This window comes from Amblyomma mixtum, chromosome 1 (assembly GCF_055824585.1).
Source record: "Amblyomma mixtum isolate Tamu chromosome 1, ASM5582458v1, whole genome shotgun sequence".
Classification (NCBI taxonomy): Eukaryota; Metazoa; Arthropoda; class Arachnida; order Ixodida; family Ixodidae; genus Amblyomma; species Amblyomma mixtum.
In genome coordinates this window covers 90,781,112-90,805,360 of record NC_143012.1, presented here as the reverse complement: position 1 = coordinate 90,805,360, position 24,249 = coordinate 90,781,112, and the positions used below count along the sequence as shown (strand labels likewise).

Below are 24,249 nucleotides of genomic sequence, written 5' to 3'. Positions count from 1 at the left end.
CGATGCAATGCCGGCTCCTCCTCTGTTGTTGCAACGCGGTTTCACCGGCTCCTCCTCAGACGTCATGCCAGATGGCGCGGCGAGCGGCGCTGCCAGCTGCGGCGGTTGCTATGCAACGGCCATGGAGGAAGGAAAGAACTAAGGAGAGGCCCTGGCGTCACTTTTTGTGAAGCCGACCCGCAACCGGAAGTTGGCTCGGCTTTCCTCACTATCTTCTTTCTCCACCGAGCTACGGGGCGGGTGCCGCGCGCGGCTCGCAAGCGCTTCGTAAAAGAAAGGTATAAAAAAAACCGCGCCGCTCGCCGCTACACTCCTACACCTCCCTCCCCGAAAACACGCACCTAGACACAGACCGGCGCACAGGTGCGGTGAACCTTTTCCGACGCCAGGCGAAGAACGACGACATTGCGCGCCGCTTATAGCTCAGCTCACCCTCCTCCTCGGGCTACCGTACACCCGCCGTGTGGCCTTCGAAACGCAGCTCAGCATCGCCGAGAGCGGCTTCATGTTTCTGTGCTGTTTGGTGAGGTGCGAAAGTTCGCTGATCAAAACAATCAACGCTTCTTCGCGTGTCGAAGCGCGGTTCCGGAGTGCCACCTTTTCGCGAGATTCATTTCAATGCATCGATCGCTCCGCGTAACGACACCAAGTTTGACGAACAAAATATCAAATGAGCGGTTATTTGCTGCATTTAAAAGCAATCTTAGATGCGTGCGTAACGTCACGACACCAGGCATGTAGACTTTAACACGCAAGGCCGAACACACCGTGCCGAAAGCCCGTCCACCGCCACCGAGAAACACTCGGGCCCCTAGCAACAACGACGCTAAGGCGCCGTACGCCGTTGCTAGTGGCCCGAGTTTTCTTAGCAACAACGACAACGTTGCTAGTGGTCCGACTTTTTAAGCCTAAATTTTGACGTCACTTCCGCCACATTCTTGCTAATGCATTGGGAATACGAAGGGCCTCTCCTTAGTTTTCCTTCCTCCATGGCAACGGCTCAGCTCGCGGTGTGGCCACCAGCCACAGCAAAACGGCGAGAATACGGCCACTGTAGCTCTCGCTACACAACGGGATTCAGCAAATCCTCCTTAAGCTGTAACATGGCCTCTTGAGTTCAGAGTCCCACTCGGAAGCCAAGCATAGAAGGGGAACAGAGTGCTGTCTCCATGTAACGGTCTAGACAATTAGGATCAAATGCTCCATAAGATTGCCGGTGCACAAATTAAGAGCGATGGGCCTGATATTCTTAAGGTCGAAAGGCCTGTTAGGCTTAGGGATGAAAGTTACCCAGGCTGATTTACATTCAGGGGGCAGCATGCCCTCCTCCCAATGCTGACTCATGTAGTGAGAGCAGCGAATGAATTGGCGTCTAAATTTCGGAAGACTATTAGCAATTACATCTAGACCTTGTGGAGATGTGATGCAAAGCATCTACAGTGCAGCCCATACCTCAGCCTCTGTGATGGGAGCGACGATGCCGTAAATGGGGGTTCCTTGTAGGCTGGTGATGGTTCATGCTTTACGTCGGAGAAGTATGGGGCTTTAAGAGCTTCTCCAAGGACTTACCTTTGTTTCTCTACCCCGTGCAGGACTTTTGTTATTTGTTTATTATTTTGCGAGGTAGAAGAACGCGCGTTTAACGTATGGCGGAGCAGTTGAGTAACTTATTGCAGTGTTGTAACGAAAGCTCGGCCGAGTGTTCGGTGACGAGCTGGATCGTTTGCGCCATTTCAGTTTTAATTTGCGATTACGATTTTTGTCTGAGCCATCGTCCTCCCGAATTATGATAGACCTCCCATTGGTGTAGTAGCCTGATATCTACCAGATCGCCAATTTGTTCTGCGGGGGTCACTTTTTGGCTACGAGCTACGTCCCGTTCAGCTTAGAAGCCCAGTCTTTGTAATCCCGAGTTTTGATTAGTCGGGTTTTGGTCTCCGATTCTCCAGAACTTGTCCCAGTCTACAATAGGTTTAAGGCTCATTCACACTTGCGAGTCGCAAAGGGCGTGCGACTCGCAGTCGCTTGCGACCAAGCAGCAGCTCGACAACACCGTTGTTCACACTTGCAAGCGCGACCAGCGGGTCGCCTTCTCGTTAGATTCTCGTTTGAAGCGAAAACTCTCGGGAATGACGTTGTTCGCGCGCTTTCGAGAGTTTCGCCTGTTTTGGCCGCGCCTCCTGTACTCGCGCTCGATAGTCTAAACTGCTATTCGCAATGTAATACAACTACCCGAGCGAAGATTAGGTTGTCGTGACGGTTTTGATGTGCACCGAGGTCGTACAAGCGTCACGATGACAGAGGCGCGCTTCTCTGTAGGGCCGGCCTACCAGCCTGCAGTATGCCGGCCGCCGCGGCGTCACAAAAATGCGCAAATATTGCTTGTTCGCGTTCATACCAAGCCCTTGGGTACAGGAATGTTAGAAATGAATCATTTTTGAAGATCGCTGGCCAGTACCGAGTTTCTGGTAGAAGGGATAACAGCGACAAAAGCAAATTTCTTCCCAGAGCCGCTTTGCTGCTGCTGCTCCATGCGGCTCGACTGTTGTCTGCTAGCTCCGCTGCTGAAGGCGTCGCGGAAGTCGAGCATGTCTTGATATTATTATGATACAAGGTCCACAATAAAGTGGTGACGAAAGCAGCATCTTAATTACTAGCGCTGGCCAGGATCCGAAGCGCCCTCAGTTGCGACATCGATATGAAACCGGCTAGGCTTAGCGACGACTACGGCAGCCCGCTGGGAGCAGCGCAGGTCGTCGCCCGGCGCGCCCGCGAGCGGTGTCGTTGCCGGAAGCTTGGCTCGCTCGCTGATTGGTTCAGAGGTTTGCGACTCGCAGTCGCGAGGCTGAAAAATCGAGCACCGAGCGACTGGCCCGCGACTGTCGCTTTTCGACCAGGGCGACCGTTTGCGACTGTCGCTTTTCGACCAAAACAGTCGCGCGACCTCTGCGACTCGCAAGTGTGAACGGGCCTTTAAGGTGGAACTGCGCGTTTAAACTGGCACACGATAGCGTACTTGTTAGGATCCAATGATCGCTGCCGAGGTTGACTCCAGTATTAGTTCAATTAGCTTATCAGACGTTTTTAGTAGGGGTGTGCGAATATCAAATTTTTCGAATACGAATCGAATACGAATACTTGGTTCCGAATATCGAATCGAATATCGAATAATCGAGGACAGACGCATTTAACCACTACAAAACATGTATTTGAGCACCTAAGAACATCACAGTTCAACTATCAGTGCTGAAATGAACACAAAAGGTGTGTGTGGCTGCGCAAAAAGTATCAAAGTCTCGAACATTGTTCTTACAAGAGTGGAAATATCAGAGAAGATGGCTAGTACACAGCATTGATCAAGGCTAGCTTGCCATAAGCACAAAAGCACGTTGCTGGGATGAAGATAAAAGGTTGTCGTGAAGGAAAACCGGCTGCTCCACATGATCAGGCAGAAGTAGTTCCCTTCTAGCTGAAACGACTCCTCCAGCCACAGAAAATGCCCTCTCACTGGACACTGAACTGGCACGTATTGCGAGATATTTCGTGCACAGCTCTGACTATACCAGCTCGCAGGTATAGCCACAAAGAAGCTCACCAGTGCAGTCAGCTACTGCGTGGCCCAACGTTACGCATTGCTACGGGTGCCGCCATGTTGTTATGTCTCTGTCGATAAGACTTGCGGACCGCAATGAACGCCAGTACTCGCAATAGAATATTCGGCTAGATACGAATATTCGCGTCGCGTCGAATATTCGAAACAACACGAATACGTGGATTTCGAATCGAATACGAATACTAAAAATACAATATTCGAATTATATTCGAAAATTTCGAATATTCGCACACCCCTAGTTTTTAGTAAAAGTAAGCCCTGGCCCGGTATTTCTGCTCACACTGTTGCCAATGCGTGCGTTTAACGTGCGGCCAGAGGCGAGGAAAACGTGAGCTGAAAGTGAAACCATGAAACAAATTACCGTATCAGCAAAGCGGTACACAGGTGTGGTTTTTTTTAACATGATTACTTTATTAGAAGTACAAACGCTGCCTTAAACTCGGAAGTACTCATGTCAACAAAGAAATCAAAATGATGTGGATTGAGCTAGTGGGTGCATGAAAAAATCTTTATTTTCACTTAGGAGGTGATGGCTGGACCCTAGTCTGGGGCCTTACATGTTGCCTCAGCCCGTTGCAGAAGTCATTTCTGGTCGCCGGCCTTGGGGTCAGTCAACCTCTCCTCCCTGAAGACATGTTTGGGGTGAAGGATAGAATTCAAGATGGGAATGGCCTGGCTTTGCCAATCTGTGCGTGGAACAATAAGTTTGGTTTGGTTTGCGGGGTTTAATGTCCCAAAGCGACTCAGGCTATGAAACAATAAGGTAGTCGCTACACTGTGTACACTGTCACTGTTCCCTTAAAGAGCAATAAACTACCGGTCGAGTTGAAGGCATATACTACCTCTTACGCATGTACTACCTCTTGGGTAATTAGGAGCTTACGCTATGTAATACTAACAGCGCCTTGCTGAATATTAAATAATGAAAAAGCAGGAAAGAGCCGCCAAGCTTGTATGAAAGAGGGCGCCTTGTACGAAGGATGAAAATTCCGCCATCCTTGCGCCCGTTTCTGAAACGCACTGCGAAAGGGTATGGAAATTCAAGTAACTTTTTTTACAAAAATTTGGTACACATGATGCGCTCCTCATAAACGAAGGTCAAACCACTTCATCGTCAACAGAATTTTAAGTCGTGTTGCAAAGTATAATAAGGCCCATACAAGTTTTCGAGTTCCAGAGGCGTGGTCAATCGTTCGGTGGGAATTTGAGCATAGTGTCGATGTTACCTCCAAGGACCTTCAACGAGGTGTTCTGCAGCGGAATACTTTCAGTGAAAGGAAGCACTCTTAAAACTGGCCCCTTACTTAAAGATAACGTGTTTTGCAGTGAAGCGTCAAAGCTGCAGTATGGCCAGAAGTGTCAAGCGCTTCTCAGCAGGTTCAGGCGGCGCAGACCCAGTAAACGGTTTTGAAATCATATGGGTCAGTCATTGAACGTGCTAAACTCTTTGGTGACCGATTGAGATGCCGCGTCCAACTGCAGTAAGCTTGACGCAATCGGGACAGGTTATATACTACTGATGTTTGCCGTCCAGAGCAGCCAGGTACTTTGGGTCCACGAACAGGGTGATGACTTTATGCCTGTCATAAAGAAATAAGTGATGATTACTGCACCGAAAAAAACGCAGCTACTTTACAGAAAAATACATGTACATTCTGATGAGCAGAATGCAAGCATGCCTGTTAGCACAAGCAGATCAAAGCATATCTAGTTTGCTACTGAGCACAGTCAATGCAATATACAAACATGGCGACATCACGAAAACGTCTACACGAAACATATTCTGTTAAATAAATGTACAGTCGTGAGCAAAAGTGGTATACAGCACGCAGCCAGTGGTACAGCTCGGGAAAACTGCATCGAAACGCCATCTAGCCACAGCGACAGGGGTCGCGACAGCTCAAAGGGGACCCATCTTATCTGCAGGCATGTAAGTTGAATCCTTTCAGTGTGTCGCGCTACCCCTCGGTGAAATGCCTAGCGATGCCGCAGCACAACCGTACCTATGGCGCCCTTTTTATTTATTTTTTTTTCTTTTCAGAGATCAAGATACTACGGAGGGCCGGCGCTTGCTCCGGAGTGAGACTGATATCGCGCCAGAGCGTTTAGGCGATATGGAACGCGACGCATCAAGTCGAGCTGTCAGAAATGCTTGTCGATAAAATGGGGCACCGCCACGTTTGTCTCGATCCCATACAGCTGTCGCTCGAATTAATCGCTAACCGTGCTGTGGACAACAAGAAGCGAGATCTGCGCTCTAATTGGCTTATCTTTCAAAGCGGGAAATTTTAACCACATGAAGCCTTCGCCGCTCTAGGATTGCTACAGCAGGCCCACTCCACGACTTGGTGGCTGGTACAATTGCCCATATAAACAGCTTGACCAATTTCGGAAATCACTTTACATCCTTTCGCATCACTTTTTGGGCGTTTGCGAACCCAACGATTGCAGGTATTTACTGATGTACAACTGCCTTACACTCACCTCAGAGGCAGGAGCAAAAGAATGATGACGGGAAACACCATCTGCACATAGGGCCACGGAGCGAAACCAAAGAAGCAGAGCAAGGCCAGCTGTGCCAGCTGGCAGGAGGTGAAGAGGTGTATCTTGCGCTGCGGGCAACGCCGGATGTAGTGGTTCGGAGGGTAGGCCGCCTGTTCCATAAACAGCAGCGTAACTCGCTCGAACATCTGGTTGCCTGCGATGTCACAAAGTAACACGAAAGAGTATGAACCCAGTGTCAGGAGAAGATTTTTTACGTAACAGCGCCTAGAAATCAGAAGCGACGACATGTGCTATAAATATTGTACGAGACGCAGAGGTCTCAGAGCTAGGTAAGAAAATTAAATTGGTAAATTGGTTTTGAGGAAACGAAATGGCGCAGTATCTGTCTCACATATCTCGGCGGACACCTGAACCGCGCTGAAAGGGAAGGTAGGAAGGTGGGAGTGAAAGAAGAAAGAGAGAAAGAGGTGCCGTAGTGGAGGTCTCCGGAATAATTTCGACCACTTGGGGATCTTTAACGTGCACTGACATCGCCCAGCACACGGGCGCCTCTCACGTTTCGCCTCCATCGAAACACGGCCGCCACGGTCGGGTTCGAACCCGACCGTGGCATTTTATTTTGTGAAATAGAGTTTGGGAGCCACAGAGTGGCCCCGCTACATGGTCAACGTCCCTAGTCCGGGACACCGCATGACGAGGCCCCGTCTCTCGCCCGTTTCACCAGCGCCCTTTGGGACTCAAGCGAGGAGCAGTTGAGGGGGGCACTCTCCCATGCCTCTCTGGAAGGTGTAGGGGAAGGGGGGAGATGGGGATTTTTGAGTACATGCCCACACCATGTGGAAGATATCACAGGTCTCCCCACAGTGTGGGCATCGCCCATCCGTGTTAGGATCGTAATGTTTTATAATTGCAGGACAGAGTAGAATACCTGTCTGCAGGCGGCTGACAAGCACAAACCGTGCCACTTGCTGGGACCGCCTCCTTCCCGCCGCACTCACTTCTCTTTATACACGCCCCACGTCTATTGTGTAGCTACAAGCTGGGGCGCACACATATGCAATCTGCTGGCATGCGATGTTGGGATGCAATCGCTTACTGTAGGTAAACAACACTGAGTGCTGCTTCCACTGACACGAGTTTCGCCATGACTGCAGAAACTTCTAAGGCCCACACAACGCTCTTCCTCTAGCGGCGTGCCACTTCTTACCGCGTGCATAAAGCTGTATACAACTCGGAAGAAAACTTTCGGAAAGTTCGCTTAATGTTCTTCCGGTTCGGCCTGATATTCGCCCGCCGCGTTTCCCGCACGATGTTCATCTGAATTTGCCAAAAACAGGAGCTAAAAGCCTTTCATGTTTGATACGGAGCACACGATATAAAAAGGCACAGAATGAAATACTGAAAACGATAGCCTGAATGGCACTTGCCTCTCTATCCTTCCCAGGGTCTTTTAATGGTAGCTGTTTTGGTCTTTTTACATGGAAAAAGGAATGTCGTTCTAGGCATTTTGGTGCCTTGTGTTGAGACCAAAAAAATGGCAGTGGCTTAGCTCAGCTAAGCCAGGGTATACTAAGCGAAAGCAGTTTCGTCTGATGATATTTTGGTATTGACATCGCATTTCAGCTGGCGAAGCGAGCGGAGGCGAGCGCAACGACGAGGCAAGCGGTGTGACGTCATACCGAACGGCGGCTCAGCGGCGAGGCGTGCGGTGTGATGTCACGCCAGCTGGCGCGGCGGTGGCGGTTGCTAGGCAACGGCTCAAGGTCGGTCTCTGTGCCTCCTCGGAGCACTGCCACAGCGAAATCGCAAGTTCGTGGCCAATGTAGCTTTCGCTACAAAACTCCTGCCTCGTAGGCCTGAGCTGATGTCATGAGTGTACCACAATGCGACCGCTCTCGATAAATTGCTGTGGACATATAGTCTAGGTGGTTCTGAGCATCAGCGTAGTAGCGAAGAAGGTAAGGGAGCGGGGATAGGGTACAACTATCACTCTTGCATCTTCGCCTCCTGGAAGGCAAGAAATTTCTCGCAGCAAAAGGCGGCTCATGCCAACTATTGAATGCTAGCGTCTAAAAACAGCTCAAAAAAGGCGCACAAGTAGCGACCGTCCTTTCTAGTTCTACTTATCGCCAAAATTTTTTCGCGTTGCTCGTATACGTCGAAATCCAGTTCCGGAATTTCGTACCACCAACATCATTAATAAGTTTTCCTGTACTGCGCCAATTAATTAATGATACTATTACTTTGGGAGTACACCAGTTTGATGTGAAAATACACCAAGGCATCCACTGTATAACTACGGATGCAGTCCGGTATGCGCTTGACGGACGAAAAACAGTACGACTGCTCTGTTGCAAGCACAGGGATAAAACCACTAGAAAATAATTCACAAAGACAGCTAATTAACATTATGAGTTGGTAATGCGATAACACTCGAAAGTATTCACGCTTTACAGCAACTTTTACGTCATTCTGTCATTGATGTTTTTGTGGAGCCCTATGCACCTGCCTACACAAGACGAGTCATTTCCGGTCTGGTGACCTGGCTTTTGCTCCAGGGAATTATACGACCAACGGCGCATTTTTTTTTCCCGGTGGGGCTTCAGATGCTATAAGATTAGGAAGAGATTCATTTGAAATATAAAAGTTATCTGAAAAGTGCCTCTGCATTGCCTTGATTCACCTCAGCCATAAAGAACTCGATTTTCGAGCTGCTCACATCGAGTTCAGTGATCGTGGGAGATAGCCGTGTAACTGGTCACCAGGGTATACCACTCGTGGCTATTCTTTCTTTTTTTTTACAGCTGAGTATAGTAGCGTACAACATTAAAAAAAACAGCAGTTGGCAACACTGGGCCATGGTCCGCGGCGTCCTTTGTTACTGCGCTGGCCAATCAAAGCAGTAAATGAAATCAGCTTTTTAATGTTTTACTATATTAAACAAGCCAGGAGTGAAAATTCTCGAGCTTATAGTTTTTTTCTTCTATCTTCTTGGTTAGGTAATAAGGTTTTAACAACAGGACTAGATTTTTTTCGCGGAGGAATTCTGTGCGGCGATGCTGAACGTGGGCGCAGCTTCACTTCAGGCTTAAGTTGTATCCGACTATGCAGTGCATTCCTTCGCCTTAAAAACGCTTTTCTCAGAGCCTATTGCAGCGCCCGTATCTTGCATCGCCATTATGTCCACATGTGGGCCGCGGTTTACGAGCACATTTGCAAGCACTGGATAGGCACGTACCTATGAGGGACGTGACCGCCATGTAGAGGAACAGGCCGTTCAGGACGGCGGTGGGAATGTAGGATAACGGGTAGGGCAGCATAAGCAGCGACAGTCCGATGAGCACGTGCGACAGGATTCCCGTCAGACGCGTCTCACGGGAGCGCACGACGACCTCGTGGACGTGTCCCTGGTCCACACGTTCCTCCAGGTCAGCCAGACAGCGGGCGTGTAGCGGCGAATGCGGTAGTACGCCGTGCATCCACGGCAACCCGAAAAGAGACAGTCCGGCGTTGAGCAGGCCAACGACCAGAAGGTCCAGGTGGTAGGCGGTGCCCTTCTTGAGCTTGTTGCTGGGGTTGTTGACCATGGCAGCCGAGATGTTCTGGTCCATGAAGAACAGCAAGGACAGGGCGAATCCCAGGCCCAGCGCACCCAGGATCCCGTACACGGGAAGGACTTCGACGCGGGCCCGTTCCAAGGAGATGCCGTCCGAGTACTGAAACTGTTCGCCTGGGATAACAAGAGTCTTCTTTTACGCCACGTGCATAGTAACCGATAGCTCTGCATCACTTTCCGAGCACCGTCTATCCTATATATTGACTTCATAAAGCTCACTGTATATCCCACAAGTTGTCCGATGTTGACTCCAACAGCCAAAAGCTGTATGTGAAGTTTTCAAAAAGTAGTAGAATTATTCGTTCTCGAAATACGTTGTACGCAGCCTGAAAGAAGCAAAGTTATAAACCTAAATGTCGGTTCTTGCTGGTGCCCACCTGCATCAATAGCAACACTTCGCCGCCATAAATCCTCGACAACTCGTTTTTGTACTCTAAGGTCAAAGATTTGTGTTCAGGCGACTGACTCACAACCATTATATCTTGGGGCCATTTAGGCATCATTTTTCGAGCATTTTGCCCATCAGCAGTTTTTTCAAACTGTACATATTTCCGTTTACTTTTTCATTGCCAGATTCTTTTTTTCCAACTATATTTTCGCAGAAATATTTTGTAATTCTTCATGTCTAGACTAATCCTATCCATGATTGTTTCTAGAGCGTCCGCTGTAGTTAGTACTTGCAGCTCAAGCTGAGTGCGGGCTTCAGCTGGTACTTCATTATTGCCAAATGCTTTATTAGCTTCTAAACATTAGTTCCTTAGTTGATCTCCTACAGCGCAGTTTATTTTATGTAAGGCAAGACGTGCGACTTGTCTAAAGGCACTCACTTTGGATGTCTGAGAACACGAAGGAGCCAATGAAGCTAAACGCCACCACAGCCACGGGCAGCGCGTAGTCAGCCAGCATCTCGCGCAGATAGGGCAGCAGGTATGGCGTCTTGTTGAAGTTGTACAGGAACACGCCCAGCATGACAGTTCCAAACGTGAGAAGCAGAAAGAGCATGCTTGCGTCTCGCTGGCATGGCACGAGCTCGAAGGCGGCGCTGGCAACAGTGGTCATGTTGCCGGCTACAGACGCAGGGTGATTACCCGCCGCCAGGCTTGGATCCTTACATTCTGGGGCCATATAGTGGCGCCGGAAGTCTTTGTACACGTCACGTCCGGCGTCCACGCAGAAAGTTATCGTGATGAACAGTGAGAAGATCTCCTCAGTAGACCTGCGGCGGAAGTAAAGCGCGGACTATCGCGAATGGAACGTACAAGTTTCCGAACGTAAGAGTACGCGGGCAATTGCACAAGCCACCAAAAGTTAGAACGACATCTGACGAGCAAGAAGCCGGAATGGCGGGATATTTGAACCACCGCAGAACTTAAACAAAGAACTACCGCTGCCACTGGCGTGAGTGGACTCAGGTACAGCACACAAAGTCCTCATGAAATGCGAAAACACATAAAAGCGCGTTTTCTTCCACACCAGTCACATCCCTTAATCATACTTGAATTTTTAGCAACGGATTTCATTACTTTCTTTGCACACAACAGCGTACGGTCCTGCTGTACCGACCGGCCCGAGTGATATTTTGTACCGTACTTGTAAAACGGCTTGTATGTTCACTGGTCGTGGCAAGGGCACCCGACTCTTGTTCTGCTAAACTGGGCTACACAAAGCCGTCAACTTTTGTTTATTAGTGTCGAATTTCTTCAGATCCAGCTACTTTCTCACATGCTACTTTTAAGTGCCTCCTAAACTGGCGTAGCGATCAGCAGCTAAGAGTTCTCCCATTAGAGCTCATATCATGCCAGTCCAAAGTATTGTCTCCTTGCTCTGTTGCGTGCCCGTCCGGAACATTTAGGCAGACCCAGTCGGAATACTCACCTCGTGCACCATTTCATAACCTTGCTCACGTCGAACACCACGTATAGGAAGAGGAAGAAGCTGTTCCAGAGGCCGACGCAGGCATACATGGCGGTGAAGTCGAAGCCGAAATCCTCGCAGATGTCGAAGATCACTGCGAGGAGAGACAACCCTTAAAAAACTTTTTTTTTTGGACAGTTCATAGACTCTCCAAAAACTTATCAGTAATTTTATAGGCTTTCTATGGACAACTTCTATTGACCAGCCTGCAGATGTTGGAAATCGTATGCATCATCTATCGACAATCAATGGAATTATGGTCATACATTTTGGGTGGATTTATCTATACGCGTAAACAAACAAACAGTCTCTTTAGTATGAATTACAGGAAATACTTATATGAAGGCAGTAGAGTCTATATGAAATCTACAGAAAGCATCTGGATCATTTCATAATGGATATGTTATAAAGAGATATGATTACGTGGTGTCAAGATGATGCCTGCTCAGCTTGAGATGTTAACTGTCGTACAAGAAGCGTCAGCACCTTACTTACAAACGGAAGCGGCTTTTTGCTAAGCCTGGCATGCAATCTCAGTCAACAAATACACTTTCAAGTATCACGGACAAAACAACTTCACGCGAAGGGCCGCAGCAGGTCCGTTGGGATGTAATCTGCACAAAAAAAAAAGCATTTCCAGGCTCTGGATATAGCCCCTCTGTACTTAAATGTGGTAAATTTAACTAACATTACCGGATAGATCAGCCCTTAGGAAATGTTCCTTTAGATGCGATCGCTGGAGGCAGACACACAACAGGGCTGCTGATAAAGAAAGATTAGGGCACTGCGGGAGCGGTATTGCGATTGAGTGCGGAGCACTGAGCTCTGTCGTAAGCATTGTTGATTTGATTAAGTCCCTATTGAAATGCATTTTTCAAACACTGAAGCTAGAAGACCCAGAAGACAAGACGCCATACAATCTAAAAGTACAAAAACGTTCGCGAAAAATTCCAACGTATAGCTAAGAAGGCACGCTCACCTTTTATGTAAAGACTGAGAGGAGCGGTGGTCATCAGTATGACGAGTGGCTGCCCGCCCAGGAGCGCGAAGCCCAGACCTCCGATGGTCTGGCTGATCATGCACCTCTTGACATCTGCGATATACGTAAACCAGTCAGGTGTGCATGCACACTTTGAAGTTTTGTGTTGAGACAATGCCGAGACATTTGGCTGAAAATACGGGCGTACTGACAAACGTAGTGGATCGCTCTTTCTCCCTTGAAAGCACTGTTAATTTGATATTTCACTCTGAGGAAGCAAAACCTTGACCTCTCAGCTGGCGCGCCTAATTATTAAAGCCGGTGTTATGAGGAGCTGAATGCTAGAATAGGTAATGATTAACCAGAAATATAAATGCGCGCTCTTCCGCGGCGCCATGAATATCTGGGAAATATAAAAAATGAGAATGAAGATTAGGAAGTGAAACAAACAGAACGTAGCAAGATCTTCATGCGGCAAAGCGTAAATCCTGACGCCATTCTAAAGCGGCTGTTCAAAATCGTTTTTAAGCGACGTTTTCATTTAAGCTTCCACAATGCCTTTTATACCTTCTCGCTTACATTGTCAGTGAGTGCTGGAAAGTATGGGCATGCACTTAGGATTTGCACCTGGTTTTGTGCCAAGCACCCTTTTTAGTAATATAGACCTGCCCACAATATGAGCTTGGGTGGTGTGTAAGAACTGTGTTTATTATAGCCCACAGATGACCAGTAAACCCTCACTTCATGATTTTGGTTTCTGTTCATGTGCTAGTAAAGTTTCGCGCTTGCTTCCTTCTGATAGCAAAAGCGAATAGGTTCTTTTTCTTTTCTTTCTTCTGCACCAGGGGTGCCCCGTCGGAGACGGCTTGTTATTACTTGAAGGCTGAAGGTCTATAGGAGATGATACTTGCAAACAACAGAGAACTTGCAGGGGATATAACTTGAAGCTTTATATACAATAGTTTACATATATATACAAGTTGAGCAGTGAGCACAACAACAACATGGAACTGGCTAACATTTAGGGGAGGCCCCTACTCGGCATAGCCGAAGATGCGTTACATCTGTCTCCGTAGCCCAGAACCTCTCTTCCGGGCTCCGGGACCCAGTTTTAAACACACATGGGCCCGGCCCACATTCATCAGCATCCAATCGTGTCAAACCCTTAACACGATTGGTTTTTAGCCGCGTGGTCCGCCCTCCAACTTCCTTAAGGCACATAACTCTCTCTCAAATGTGCATATTGTAAAAAGGGCATCATTTTCCCTTAAAACACCGTACATTCCGAGAATTCACACACATGCGGATTGGCCCCCCGGGTTACGTGCCCCGCCCCACACTTCCACCGTAGTAAACAAACTCTCTCCCCTATGGAAAGAAAAAGCAAAACACATAAGAACAACATGTCAAAACACTGCCACGGGTCCGTTTGTCTCCCCAGTCCCCGTGACCTTGACGCTTCCCGGCACTAGGGCAATTGTCGGCCCCAACCCAGCTGCGACTGTCGCAAACATCGCCAGGGAGCGCAGATCCACTTTCCGATAAGAGTCGGATCACAATGGACTGCCGAAGCCGCCAGTTGTCCTCCGGGGTCGGGGCGGCGACATCAGTCAAGCGGCCGCCACTGTCCCCAATTAAGCAGGTGGCAGTGCTCGCCCTGTGCGGCGGCGTCTTCTGCGCGCGGCCCGTTTCTTGAGCCCGCGTTGTCGTCGAGCCTCGGGGCTATCCCGGACGCCAGCCAGCTGCACCGCCGCCCACAGCTCCCATTCATCCGGACGCACCGGACCCCGCTTCGTTCGGCAGTGTTCTCTTCTCAAAAGAAAAGCGGTCGAACCTCCGAACGAAGCGTCCGAAACTTAATTGGGCCGCAAATGGTGTTTGTGGAGCCGCGGTGAGCTGTCGGCGTAAGATGAAACGGCGGCTTGACCTTTTTATGCTCTTGGTTCTTTGTGCACTTGCACAAAGGCGACGAAGCGACGAACACACGTCCTTCCCAAAAAGGGGACAACGGGAGGCTTGGGTGAGCCCGCTTTGCTGCTCTCCTCGCAGCCTCCCCCCCCCCGCCGGGGGCTCTCCGGGTTCTGCAGCGGCGACACCAAAGGCGACAGAAAGATGGGCGCTCCTAATGAGACCGCGCGCATCCCCATATCTCCCTGGGGCCCGCTCACGGACGAAGCCCCCCTTCCTTAGCCGTCAAGAAAGGAGGGGTAGGGAGAATAAACACACATGGCGCATGCTAGCCCTCTACACGCCCCCCTCAAAATTCATCTAAGGGTTGCAGCACGCTTAGACGAATAAAAACAAACACAAAAAGAGGGCTAGTGGCTTACCTACAACGAACCCAAAAACGAAACTAAGCACGCACTTCAAAAGTAAAAACGTTTCATGCATGCTGTGGTCGTAGTACGGGTGTCCCGGTCCATTGGCTGTGCTTACAGTCAGCGCCACACACGTGCGTACGCGTTTCACACATTCACATACAGCGCCTTGACAGAAGTCCACGCTGTCGCGCCGCGACCAGTTAAACCTGCATGCACAGCCCCGTCCTGCTCGCGAATGAGCACACATACACACAGACACTTGCAACTGAAGCACTCGTATGAGGTCCGCAAGTGGCCGCGTGAGCCTCCTTGGTCGCACCGAGTGTCCCTGTGTGCATTCGAGCCGTGATGTGTTATCAACGAACACGGCTAACGGCTAACGGTCACTCAGCTCATGCGCCTGGTGCCGCCACGGGGCGAGAATTCAAAAGCTGCTGCCCTCCAGGATCGAAAACATCCTGGTCCGCGATGGGTCCGAATCCCCGCGCACGTGATGCCCCTGAGGGTACGCTTTCTCCGGCGTGCCAGTACAAACCGCGCGAAGCGTAAGGAGCATAGCCCCTGGTCGGCCTAGTAACCATACCCCTGCGGCCGGTTTTGCTGCACTTGCTTTGGCGTACTGCCGCACGGAACGTATTGCTCCACGCGCCGACTTTCGGCGTGAAAGCCACGCACCTGCCTCCTGGTACTATGCCTCGCTTGGAGCCATCTGCACCTTTAATGCACGGGCAAACCCTAAAATTGCCGCTCCCTGATTGATCTACTCCTGCCGGTTTCGTGGCTTCGTCTGAGACGGCATGAGCTTCCTCGCAGTCACCTGACCCGAATTTGCCCTTCGGCCAGTCCCTACGCATCTCCCTGTCCTCACCTGACCTGATCAGACACCCATTGGGTGCGTTCGACAACTGCGCGGTACTTCCCCTGGTCGGCCCAGCAGGCCCACCTCCATTCTCTGCCTCCGAAGAAAGGCTCTTGCCATCAGTAACGCTCCTGGGCACTTCCTGCCCTATGCCCTGCACAGTGTGCCGTTGCCGCAGCGGTAGCTCTCCTCCTGGTGTTAGCTCGCCAACCTTCCGTCTTTCGTTGCTGGCCGTTTCATGCCGAACGGACTCCTCTTTTTCGCAGCTTGCCTGCGACCGGGTTTTTCTTCCCGAACTCGTGCCCTCGTCCCTGGCCTCATCTGGGGTAGAGCTGATCTGAGCGGATTCCTCGTCGGAGTGCGCGATCACTGCCTCTAATACCGCGGCGCTCAGTTCCATCAGGGTGCTTCCTTCACTTGAAATTTCAGTTTCCCGATAAGCTGACTCCCTTCTTGCTTCTGCCTGGCCGTTTTCGTCTCGTTCTTTTGATATGTCGGAGGTCACAACCTCCGCCATCAAGCCTGCAACAATTTGACCGCTGTCCCGTTTGTTATCGGTCAATTTGGTCTCGCTTACCCCCAGATCATCAGAATTTGGCTCCTCCCCTTCGTTACGAGCCGCCCGCAGTGGCGGGAAATCTGTGATACCGTCGCGCCCCTCAGGAACCTCGTCCTCACTTCCTGCGCTTTTTGCGGTCTTTTCGGAAAAAGAGGTGTTTCTGCCTACCGGCCGACTGCTTACAGCGTCCTGCCTGCTTCTTTCTTGGCCTGTGCTGGACAAGCATATCAATTTGCCCTCCAGCGCAGACGGCCTCACCTCTCGGGACTCGGAGCAGTTCTGTATGGCTAGTTGACTAGCTCTTCTAGACTCCCTGAGCTTAGCCACTTCGAGCCCTAGCTGCTCAAGCTTCGCTGTTACCACCTCCCAATCCTGAGGCAGCGCCTTTCCAGCATTTTGCTCTGCAATTTGCGCCTGCAGGTCCGCTAAGCGCGCCTTCCATAATTCCAATTGGTCCCTCACATTGAGTGTGGGTCGGCATAGATGGCCCTCCATACCGCTTCCGTACCCCTCGACTGTCCTAACGGCTCGAAACACACGAACAGGGACGTGGACAATGCGACCAAGGAAACTCACAGTTTCGATGCGTCGTTCCGCATGGCCAGCTCCTTGGGGTCGCGTCCACAGCCACTTTCCGCACGCTGCGATGAGCTGTCGCACGCCGCTTTACCGGTGCCCGTCGCCGTCACCTTGCTTTGAACCACAGGTGATCGTCGAGTCTCCGCCTCGACGTGCTGCTTTCCTGACCGGAAGCCCTTACGCGCCGCTGGACGATCGCTGAGGTCCTTGCCGCTCACTTGCTCGCTCTTGCTCCTGAAGCTGTCCGCCTGCGATCAGCTGCCACTTGCCGTCGGTGTCCTCGACTGTCGCCGTTCCACTGGAGACGATGGCAGTTGACTTCCGATGACGGGACCTGGCTTCCTCGACCGCTGCAGCCACTCTCCGCCTGCGCCTCGTCCTCCCAAACCGCCGATGTTCGACTTGTTGATGCCTGGACGTCTCCACTCTCTTGCCTTCCCCCTTTCCTGTGCTTCGTTCCTGACAGCAACAGGATCCTGTCGACTGCGCCAGTAAAGTTTCGCGCTTGCTTCCTTCTGATAGCAAAAGCGAATAGGTTCTTTTTCTTTTCTTTCTTCTGCACCAGGGGTGCCCCGTCGGAGACGGCTTGTTATTACTTGAAGGCTGAAGGTCTATAGGAGATGATACTTGCAAACAACAGAGAACTTGCAGGGGATATAACTTGAAGCTTTATATACAATAGTTTACATATATATACAAGTTGAGCAGTGAGCACAACAACAACATGGAACTGGCTAACATTTAGGGGAGGCCCCTACTCGGCATAGCCGAAGATGCGTTACATCTGTCTCCGTAGCCCAGAACCTCTCTTCCGGGCTCCGGGACCCAGTTTTAAACACACATGGGCCCGGCCCACATTCATCAGCATCCAATCGTGTCAAACCCTTAACACGATTGGTTTTTAGCCGCGTGGTCCGCCCTCCAACTTCCTTAAGGCACATAACTCTCTCTCAAATGTGCATATTGTAAAAAGGGCATCATTTTCCCTTAAAACACCGTACATTCCGAGAATTCACACACATGCGGATTGGCCCCCCGGGTTACGTGCCCCGCCCCACACTTCCACCGTAGTAAACAAACTCTCTCCCCTATGGAAAGAAAAAGCAAAACACATAAGAACAACATGTCAAAACACTGCCACGGGTCCGTTTGTCTCCCCAGTCCCCGTGACCTTGACGCTTCCCGGCACTAGGGCAATTGTCGGCCCCAACCCAGCTGCGACTGTCGCAAACATCGCCAGGGAGCGCAGATCCACTTTCCGATAAGAGTCGGATCACAATGGACTGCCGAAGCCGCCAGTTGTCCTCCGGGGTCGGGGCGGCGACATCAGTCAAGCGGCCGCCACTGTCCCCAATTAAGCAGGTGGCAGTGCTCGCCCTGTGCGGCGGCGTCTTCTGCGCGCGGCCCGTTTCTTGAGCCCGCGTTGTCGTCGAGCCTCGGGGCTATCCCGGACGCCAGCCAGCTGCACCGCCGCCCACAGCTCCCATTCATCCGGACGCACCGGACCCCGCTTCGTTCGGCAGTGTTCTCTTCTCAAAAGAAAAGCGGTCGAACCTCCGAACGAAGCGTCCGAAACTTAATTGGGCCGCAAATGGTGTTTGTGGAGCCGCGGTGAGCTGTCGGCGTAAGATGAAACGGCGGCTTGACCTTTTTATGCTCTTGGTTCTTTGTGCACTTGCACAAAGGCGACGAAGCGACGAACACACGTCCTTCCCAAAAAGGGGACAACGGGAGGCTTGGGTGAGCCCGCTTTGCTGCTCTCCTCGCAGCCTCCCCCCCCCCGCCGGGGGCTCTCCGGGTTCTGCAGTGGCGACACCAAAGGCGACAGAAAGATGGGCGCTCCTAATGAGACCGCGCGCATCCCCATATCTCCCTGGGGCCCGCTCACGGACGAAGCCCCCCTTCCTTAGCCGTCAAGAAAGGAGGGGTAGGGAGAATAAACACACATGGCGCATGCTAGCCCTCTACAGTGCTATTAGGCCAGACTAGTTCCATAATGTTCACAACGAACGTTGCTTTTAAGATAGCTTACCGGTGTGGGTTAAACTAGGTCAGTTATGAGCCGCTTGGACTGACAGCATTCGCAAACTGCATTGCTCTGGTGCGTCCCAATGATTGGTGAAGCCATTTACACTTATAGTTGAAACATGTTTATTTCAATGCGCTGCTCTGGTTCAATACTCGTAACGCATCAGCCATTTCAGCAGCAAACTTCCGCCTCCGCTTGCCTCTCACCGCGCTTGCCCCTTGTTATGTACTATCGGCGACAAAAATGGTATGCTCCACGCGGCGGGAGCCGGAGCAACGGAAAACTGCATTGCAACGCCATCTACAGGCGGCATCTGGGATCGAGACATGCCTGCTGATAATAAAGGTCACGCATTGCCTGTCTCGATCCCAGATGTCGCCTGTAGATGGCGTTGCAATGCAGTTTTTCGTAGAGTCACTGTTTTCCAGTGACTCTAGTTTTCCATTGCTCCGGCTCCCGCCGCATGGATTATACCACTTTTGTCCCCGATAGTACGTAGCTTTCTTAAAATATATGAATGCTATGAAACGTTTAAAATTGGCGTTCGCATCCACCGTTAGCGAACTAATGATGGTCAAAGGGTGCGGTAAGAAAAGAGTTAATTCGGCTTTCGTGCTAGCTAATCGTTACTAGTGAAATAACTATTAACAGGGGTCAGTAAGTTCTAGTTTCCGACCTGCACTTTTTAGTAATATGATGTAACCATGTTCAAATTAAATTATTTGAATAATATAATGCAACCTATAGCCGTTATATTCAAATTAAATTATTGGATGTCCTTTAAAGGAAAAACGTCATTTCTTGATGGCAATATTCAAAGCGTTTAAACACTACCGCTAGTGTCACACAAGTTTCGATATGCCGCAGTGGGAAAATAATTTGTGGCTTACAAAATAAATGGCTTCTTGCATCAATGGCTTTCCCGAATATGAAATGTGTGTCAGACGTTTGTTCATCCTGAGAACAAGCCATACCTTGCAGCAGCATAGCATAGTGGGCGAGTTGGTATTGCATCTTTAAGGAACGAAACAGCGCAACTAAAACGAAGGACCAAGAAAAAGAGAGACACGAACACGCGCTGACTTACAACTGACTGTTTTAATCGGAAAACCACATATAAATATAAACCACATATCTCTAATCGCGGCGTCACAGGCTCACGTCGTCATCGCAAACCACTAACATAAAAAGAAAGGAAAACCATTGGCGAAAGGTAAGCACCTACAGGCTCCCAACGCTTTTCCAACAGATATATCTCGCGCTTAGACAAGGCTATCGAAGTGCTGCTCACACAAGAGTCACCTTCTGTGCAGATATGATACGCCTCTACCACTACCACTAAAAAAATAAAGCCATACCTTTCAGGGAGTGAGGTACGGGCTGTTGACTCAGAAATTTAAGGAATTCAGAAATTCTATCACGGCACCACTTTAACCATGCGTTCAGGTAATCCTCCCATTTTCAGGTTTCTTCTTCAGCGTCAGTACCTGTAGGGTCAACCTGGTAAAAGACCTCAGCATAGCACTAAAACTCCAGACTTTTAATCCAAAAAACTTGCATCAAATATTAAGCTTACTGAACACTCGTTGTAGTTCTTATGCCTCAGCATACATAAATGTACCGCATAGTTCACTTACCAATTTTCCCGCGTGTATTGGTGTCATTTAGGGCCCCAAATGCTATTGTAGGCAGCAGGCAGCCGAAGTAGAGGAAGAATACGGTAGATATTGTCTTGTACAACGTCCGCGGGCCAACAACACCTGAACATCACAAGAAAAAGCGGTGAAAAATTCATATTCAAATGCCACACGCTGCTCTATAATGCTTCTAAGTAAACAACTAGAGTTTTGAATACCCCTTCTTAAACCTCGCGGCTAGGAATGGGATTTGCACGTACATTTAGTTATGCAGCTAAGAAAGGACAATTTGTTAAAGTTTGCTTATTCTAGATATCTTAACGTATTTGCATTGCTACAAAACTTGACGCTTCTCCAATTTCACTCCTTTTAGTCCACATCCCCGAAAGTTAAGGATGCCAAGCCGCCAACTCTAACGCAATCGCACTTAATTTTGCTGAAAAAAAAATGCTTCTATTAAATAAATATCCGCGAAAGGCACTAGGCAATCAAAGCTGCCGTTCTGTAACACTCCGTTCGCACATTTTGTTAGAGCAAGACGGTGAGAAAAAATCGTCGTTCCATTTTTTTTTTTACCCAAAAGCGTTTTAGACAGTGAAATACAAAGGTCCCGAATGGGCAGCGAACATTTTTCCAGAAACCGAAGCGTGCAGAAACCCCTGGCATACAACTCTGCATTGAGGAGGGAACTTGGAGAGCGATCAATGTGGCCAGAACAAGAACCAAGGGAGACCACCGGACATATGCTAGTTTGCTCTCATTGCATTATTGGAGAGCAGAACGCGCAAGGAAGAGAAAGGGCAGAAAATATTATGTTAAAAAAAATGGGAGTCATGAAATTTGACGACGGAGAACTTCATAAGCAGATGCTAACGGAATCTAAGAGCAATGTGAGGAACGAAATGTTAGCCTATTAGCCATTCCTTCAAAAAAAAAAAAGAAATCGAAGAAACAGTGCCTTGCGGTAGAGCATCCGCCTCGCATTGTCAAGGTGCTGGGTTCAATTCCCTGGGCCACCTAGTACCAAGCGGATTTCTGAGGGGTACAAGATTTTCCCCCGGCCTGATGTTCGGCTCTGGTAGGTGAAACGTTTTACGAATTGGAAAAACAGCGCAATGAATTCGCAAGCGCAATTTCCAATTCGTAAAACATGTACCAACCAGCCCGTATTTGCCCTCTTGTGGGTGAAATGCTTGGAAAAGGCCCTTCGGAGACCTCACCCTCTCTGGATCTATCCGCGAGGGAGCAAAATGCACCCCCCCCCCCTTCTTTCGTGCAGTAAAGCCCAGTGTTACCCTTTTTCGGAGTGCCTGTTCAAACCCACCATACGGGATTTGAAGGCACAGGCTGCCTTTCCGAGCCATGCAACCCTACGAAGCCTATAGCGCCGGGCGGGACTATAGCTTCTACCCCTTTCGAAAAAACCGATACTAACCCCCGAAGAAGTCTTATTTTTTTCTGTGTGTGTGTATCTTTGCATGAAAAGTGCACGCGACAGTGAACACTGAAACCACGGGAGACCTTTTAAGAACTAAAAAAAAAACAACTCACAAATAATTTTCAATGTGCCCTGAAGCACTTAGTTGCAAATCTTAGTAATTCTTCCAAATCCTTTTAACCACTTACGTCTCCTCTCTAGACGGTACAAACGTACAGGTGCTCACAAAAGTTTTCCGAACGCCGAAATCACGGAGAATGTCAATTTTCTCGCTGACTACAAGCGCAGCCAGGCACTGAGGGGTGCATTCTGCAGGTCGCGCTGGGAACTACAAAGCATACACTTCACTTCATGGCTGCATGCTTAGGCTGCCCCGTAATTAGGCATTGTTGTAATCTTCGTGTTCCGAAAACTTTTGGGCGCACCTGTACCTTTTAACGCAATAATCCAAGTGGGGGGTTGCAGCTTGGAATATACTAGCTGATAACTTTCACTACTCAATGGCGCGAGACACTAAACGAAAGAACAGAGCGATATGACGACGCATTACGTGCCAGCTAATTTATGCGTTGCCCTTCTTTCCCATTCCTGCAGTTCAGAGCTCGCCAGCCTTACGGAAAGGAAACGAAGGCCTGAAACAAAAATTTCTCGTCTGAAGACGACCCATTTCCCTTTATTGCATTTCCAATAGAGCACGCACTAAGCATTAGCATGTTTTAAAATGGCGGACCATATCTGTTAGGGAGCGAGAATAGCGTGGCGTCAATTCGCATGCGCTGGACAATAACACGAGGGTCGTTGTTCTGAGCATGCGCACTTGCGCCCCCCTATTCCATTATCCGTATAGCCGTGTATATCCCCATTCTAAAACTTGTGTCATGTCTAAAGTTTTAGATTTCATGAGAACGTCACCGATGGAAGGTTCGGTTTTATTCCAGCCTGTTCGTGCTTCGCGACGGAATTCCAGATAAACTTGCTTGGGTCTTAGCGCGGTACGCGTGCACCGAACTTTCAGAAGGCGGAGGGCATTCACGTGTTTGCTAAGGTGCTTATATTACCGCAGTTGTATATACTGACATGGCGCGGTGTGAAAGACGCCCCTGAGGCTGCGAAAAAGGGGTGGACAATAAGACAGCGAGAACATCGCAACGCTTATCATCCCGGCTATGTATGAATTCTGCTAAAGATGAAATAACGTTTTCATTTTACTCTTCCTTTTCCGCCTTCTCTCATTTTTGCATTTTTCTTGTGGGCACCATATACATAAGCAAACTTGATATAATCAGATGAGCCCTGCAATCACAGCTGGATGGTCGTCAATGTCAGGGAGAAGTTACGGTCGTCACGTAAGGCGAAAAGCTGAGTTGAACTGAGTAGCGGTCACGTTTTCCGGGCTCCTGGCTTGGAAATGTCCGTCACATCACTGACGGCTCAGAATCGGCCCCTTTTAGAAATTTTGGTGCTTCACTGTTCTTTCTTTGTAGGTATATTGGCAAAAATTACAAGAGCGTAACGGCAAGGAAGGGTGCGAATTTCTCGAATGGCTTTTGTACTTTGAGACAGGGAGAGCGAAAAACGATAGGTCAGTCCTGTTAGTGTCTTTAAAAGTGCCAGTGAAAACAAATAAAATATCGAACTGCGTGGGGACTTACCATCTACGTAGTCGCTAATGTAATATGACAGTCGTCGTCGGAAATCGTCCCTCAGACCTCTGGCGATGGTGCACTTGGAGGCTTTCTGAAAATGCATTAGCCATATGTTACCTGGCGAAAAGTTACCCGCCATCAGCTAAAACTATGGCAGGTAGATACGCCGATCAGTGTCGCAATCAGTAACGTTAATAAGATTGGTGAGCTAGTTGGTTCATGATCGTATAACGGAGCAGCAGAAATGAAACAAGGATGTCGAAGAAACGTACAGACGAGGACGATGCGTATCAACTGTCAAAGAAACTGCCCGCGACACATGAGTGGTACGGGCGCGGTCTCTTCTATCGGTCTCAACCTAGAGTATATGCTTAAGAACCTACTCCCTTTCAACAGACAAGGGGATGAAAAGAAGTGCTTGTTATGGCATACATCCACCCCCTCGTCTGCTGAATGTTTCGAGGGCGTCGGTTCTCGCAGCCTTGATGCCATAGAGGGTTCTCGCACTGCTTCCGCCCTCACCGTTTCACCACGTTCCTACGTGGCACTTGCGG

General features: G+C 49.5%; 1 protein-coding gene across 1 annotated transcript in view; it reads right to left on the bottom strand.

Moving 5' to 3' along the window:
- Window positions 1-4,152: 4,152 nt before the first annotated feature.
- Window positions 4,153-24,249, bottom strand: part of LOC149367177 (solute carrier family 4 member 11-like) — a 107,413-nt gene continuing 87,316 nt past the window's right edge. The window contains exons 7-14 of the mRNA XM_089566730.1: window positions 23,702-23,786; window positions 20,612-20,734; window positions 12,628-12,741; window positions 11,610-11,742; window positions 10,562-10,950; window positions 9,357-9,848; window positions 6,098-6,311; window positions 4,153-5,193 (exon numbers count right to left, since the gene is read on the bottom strand). Coding sequence (XP_089422856.1) covers window positions 5,127-5,193; window positions 6,098-6,311; window positions 9,357-9,848; window positions 10,562-10,950; window positions 11,610-11,742; window positions 12,628-12,741; window positions 20,612-20,734; window positions 23,702-23,786 — 1,617 coding nt within the window. The 3' untranslated portion in view covers window positions 4,153-5,126. The remainder of the gene's footprint in view (window positions 5,194-6,097; window positions 6,312-9,356; window positions 9,849-10,561; window positions 10,951-11,609; window positions 11,743-12,627; window positions 12,742-20,611; window positions 20,735-23,701; window positions 23,787-24,249) is intronic.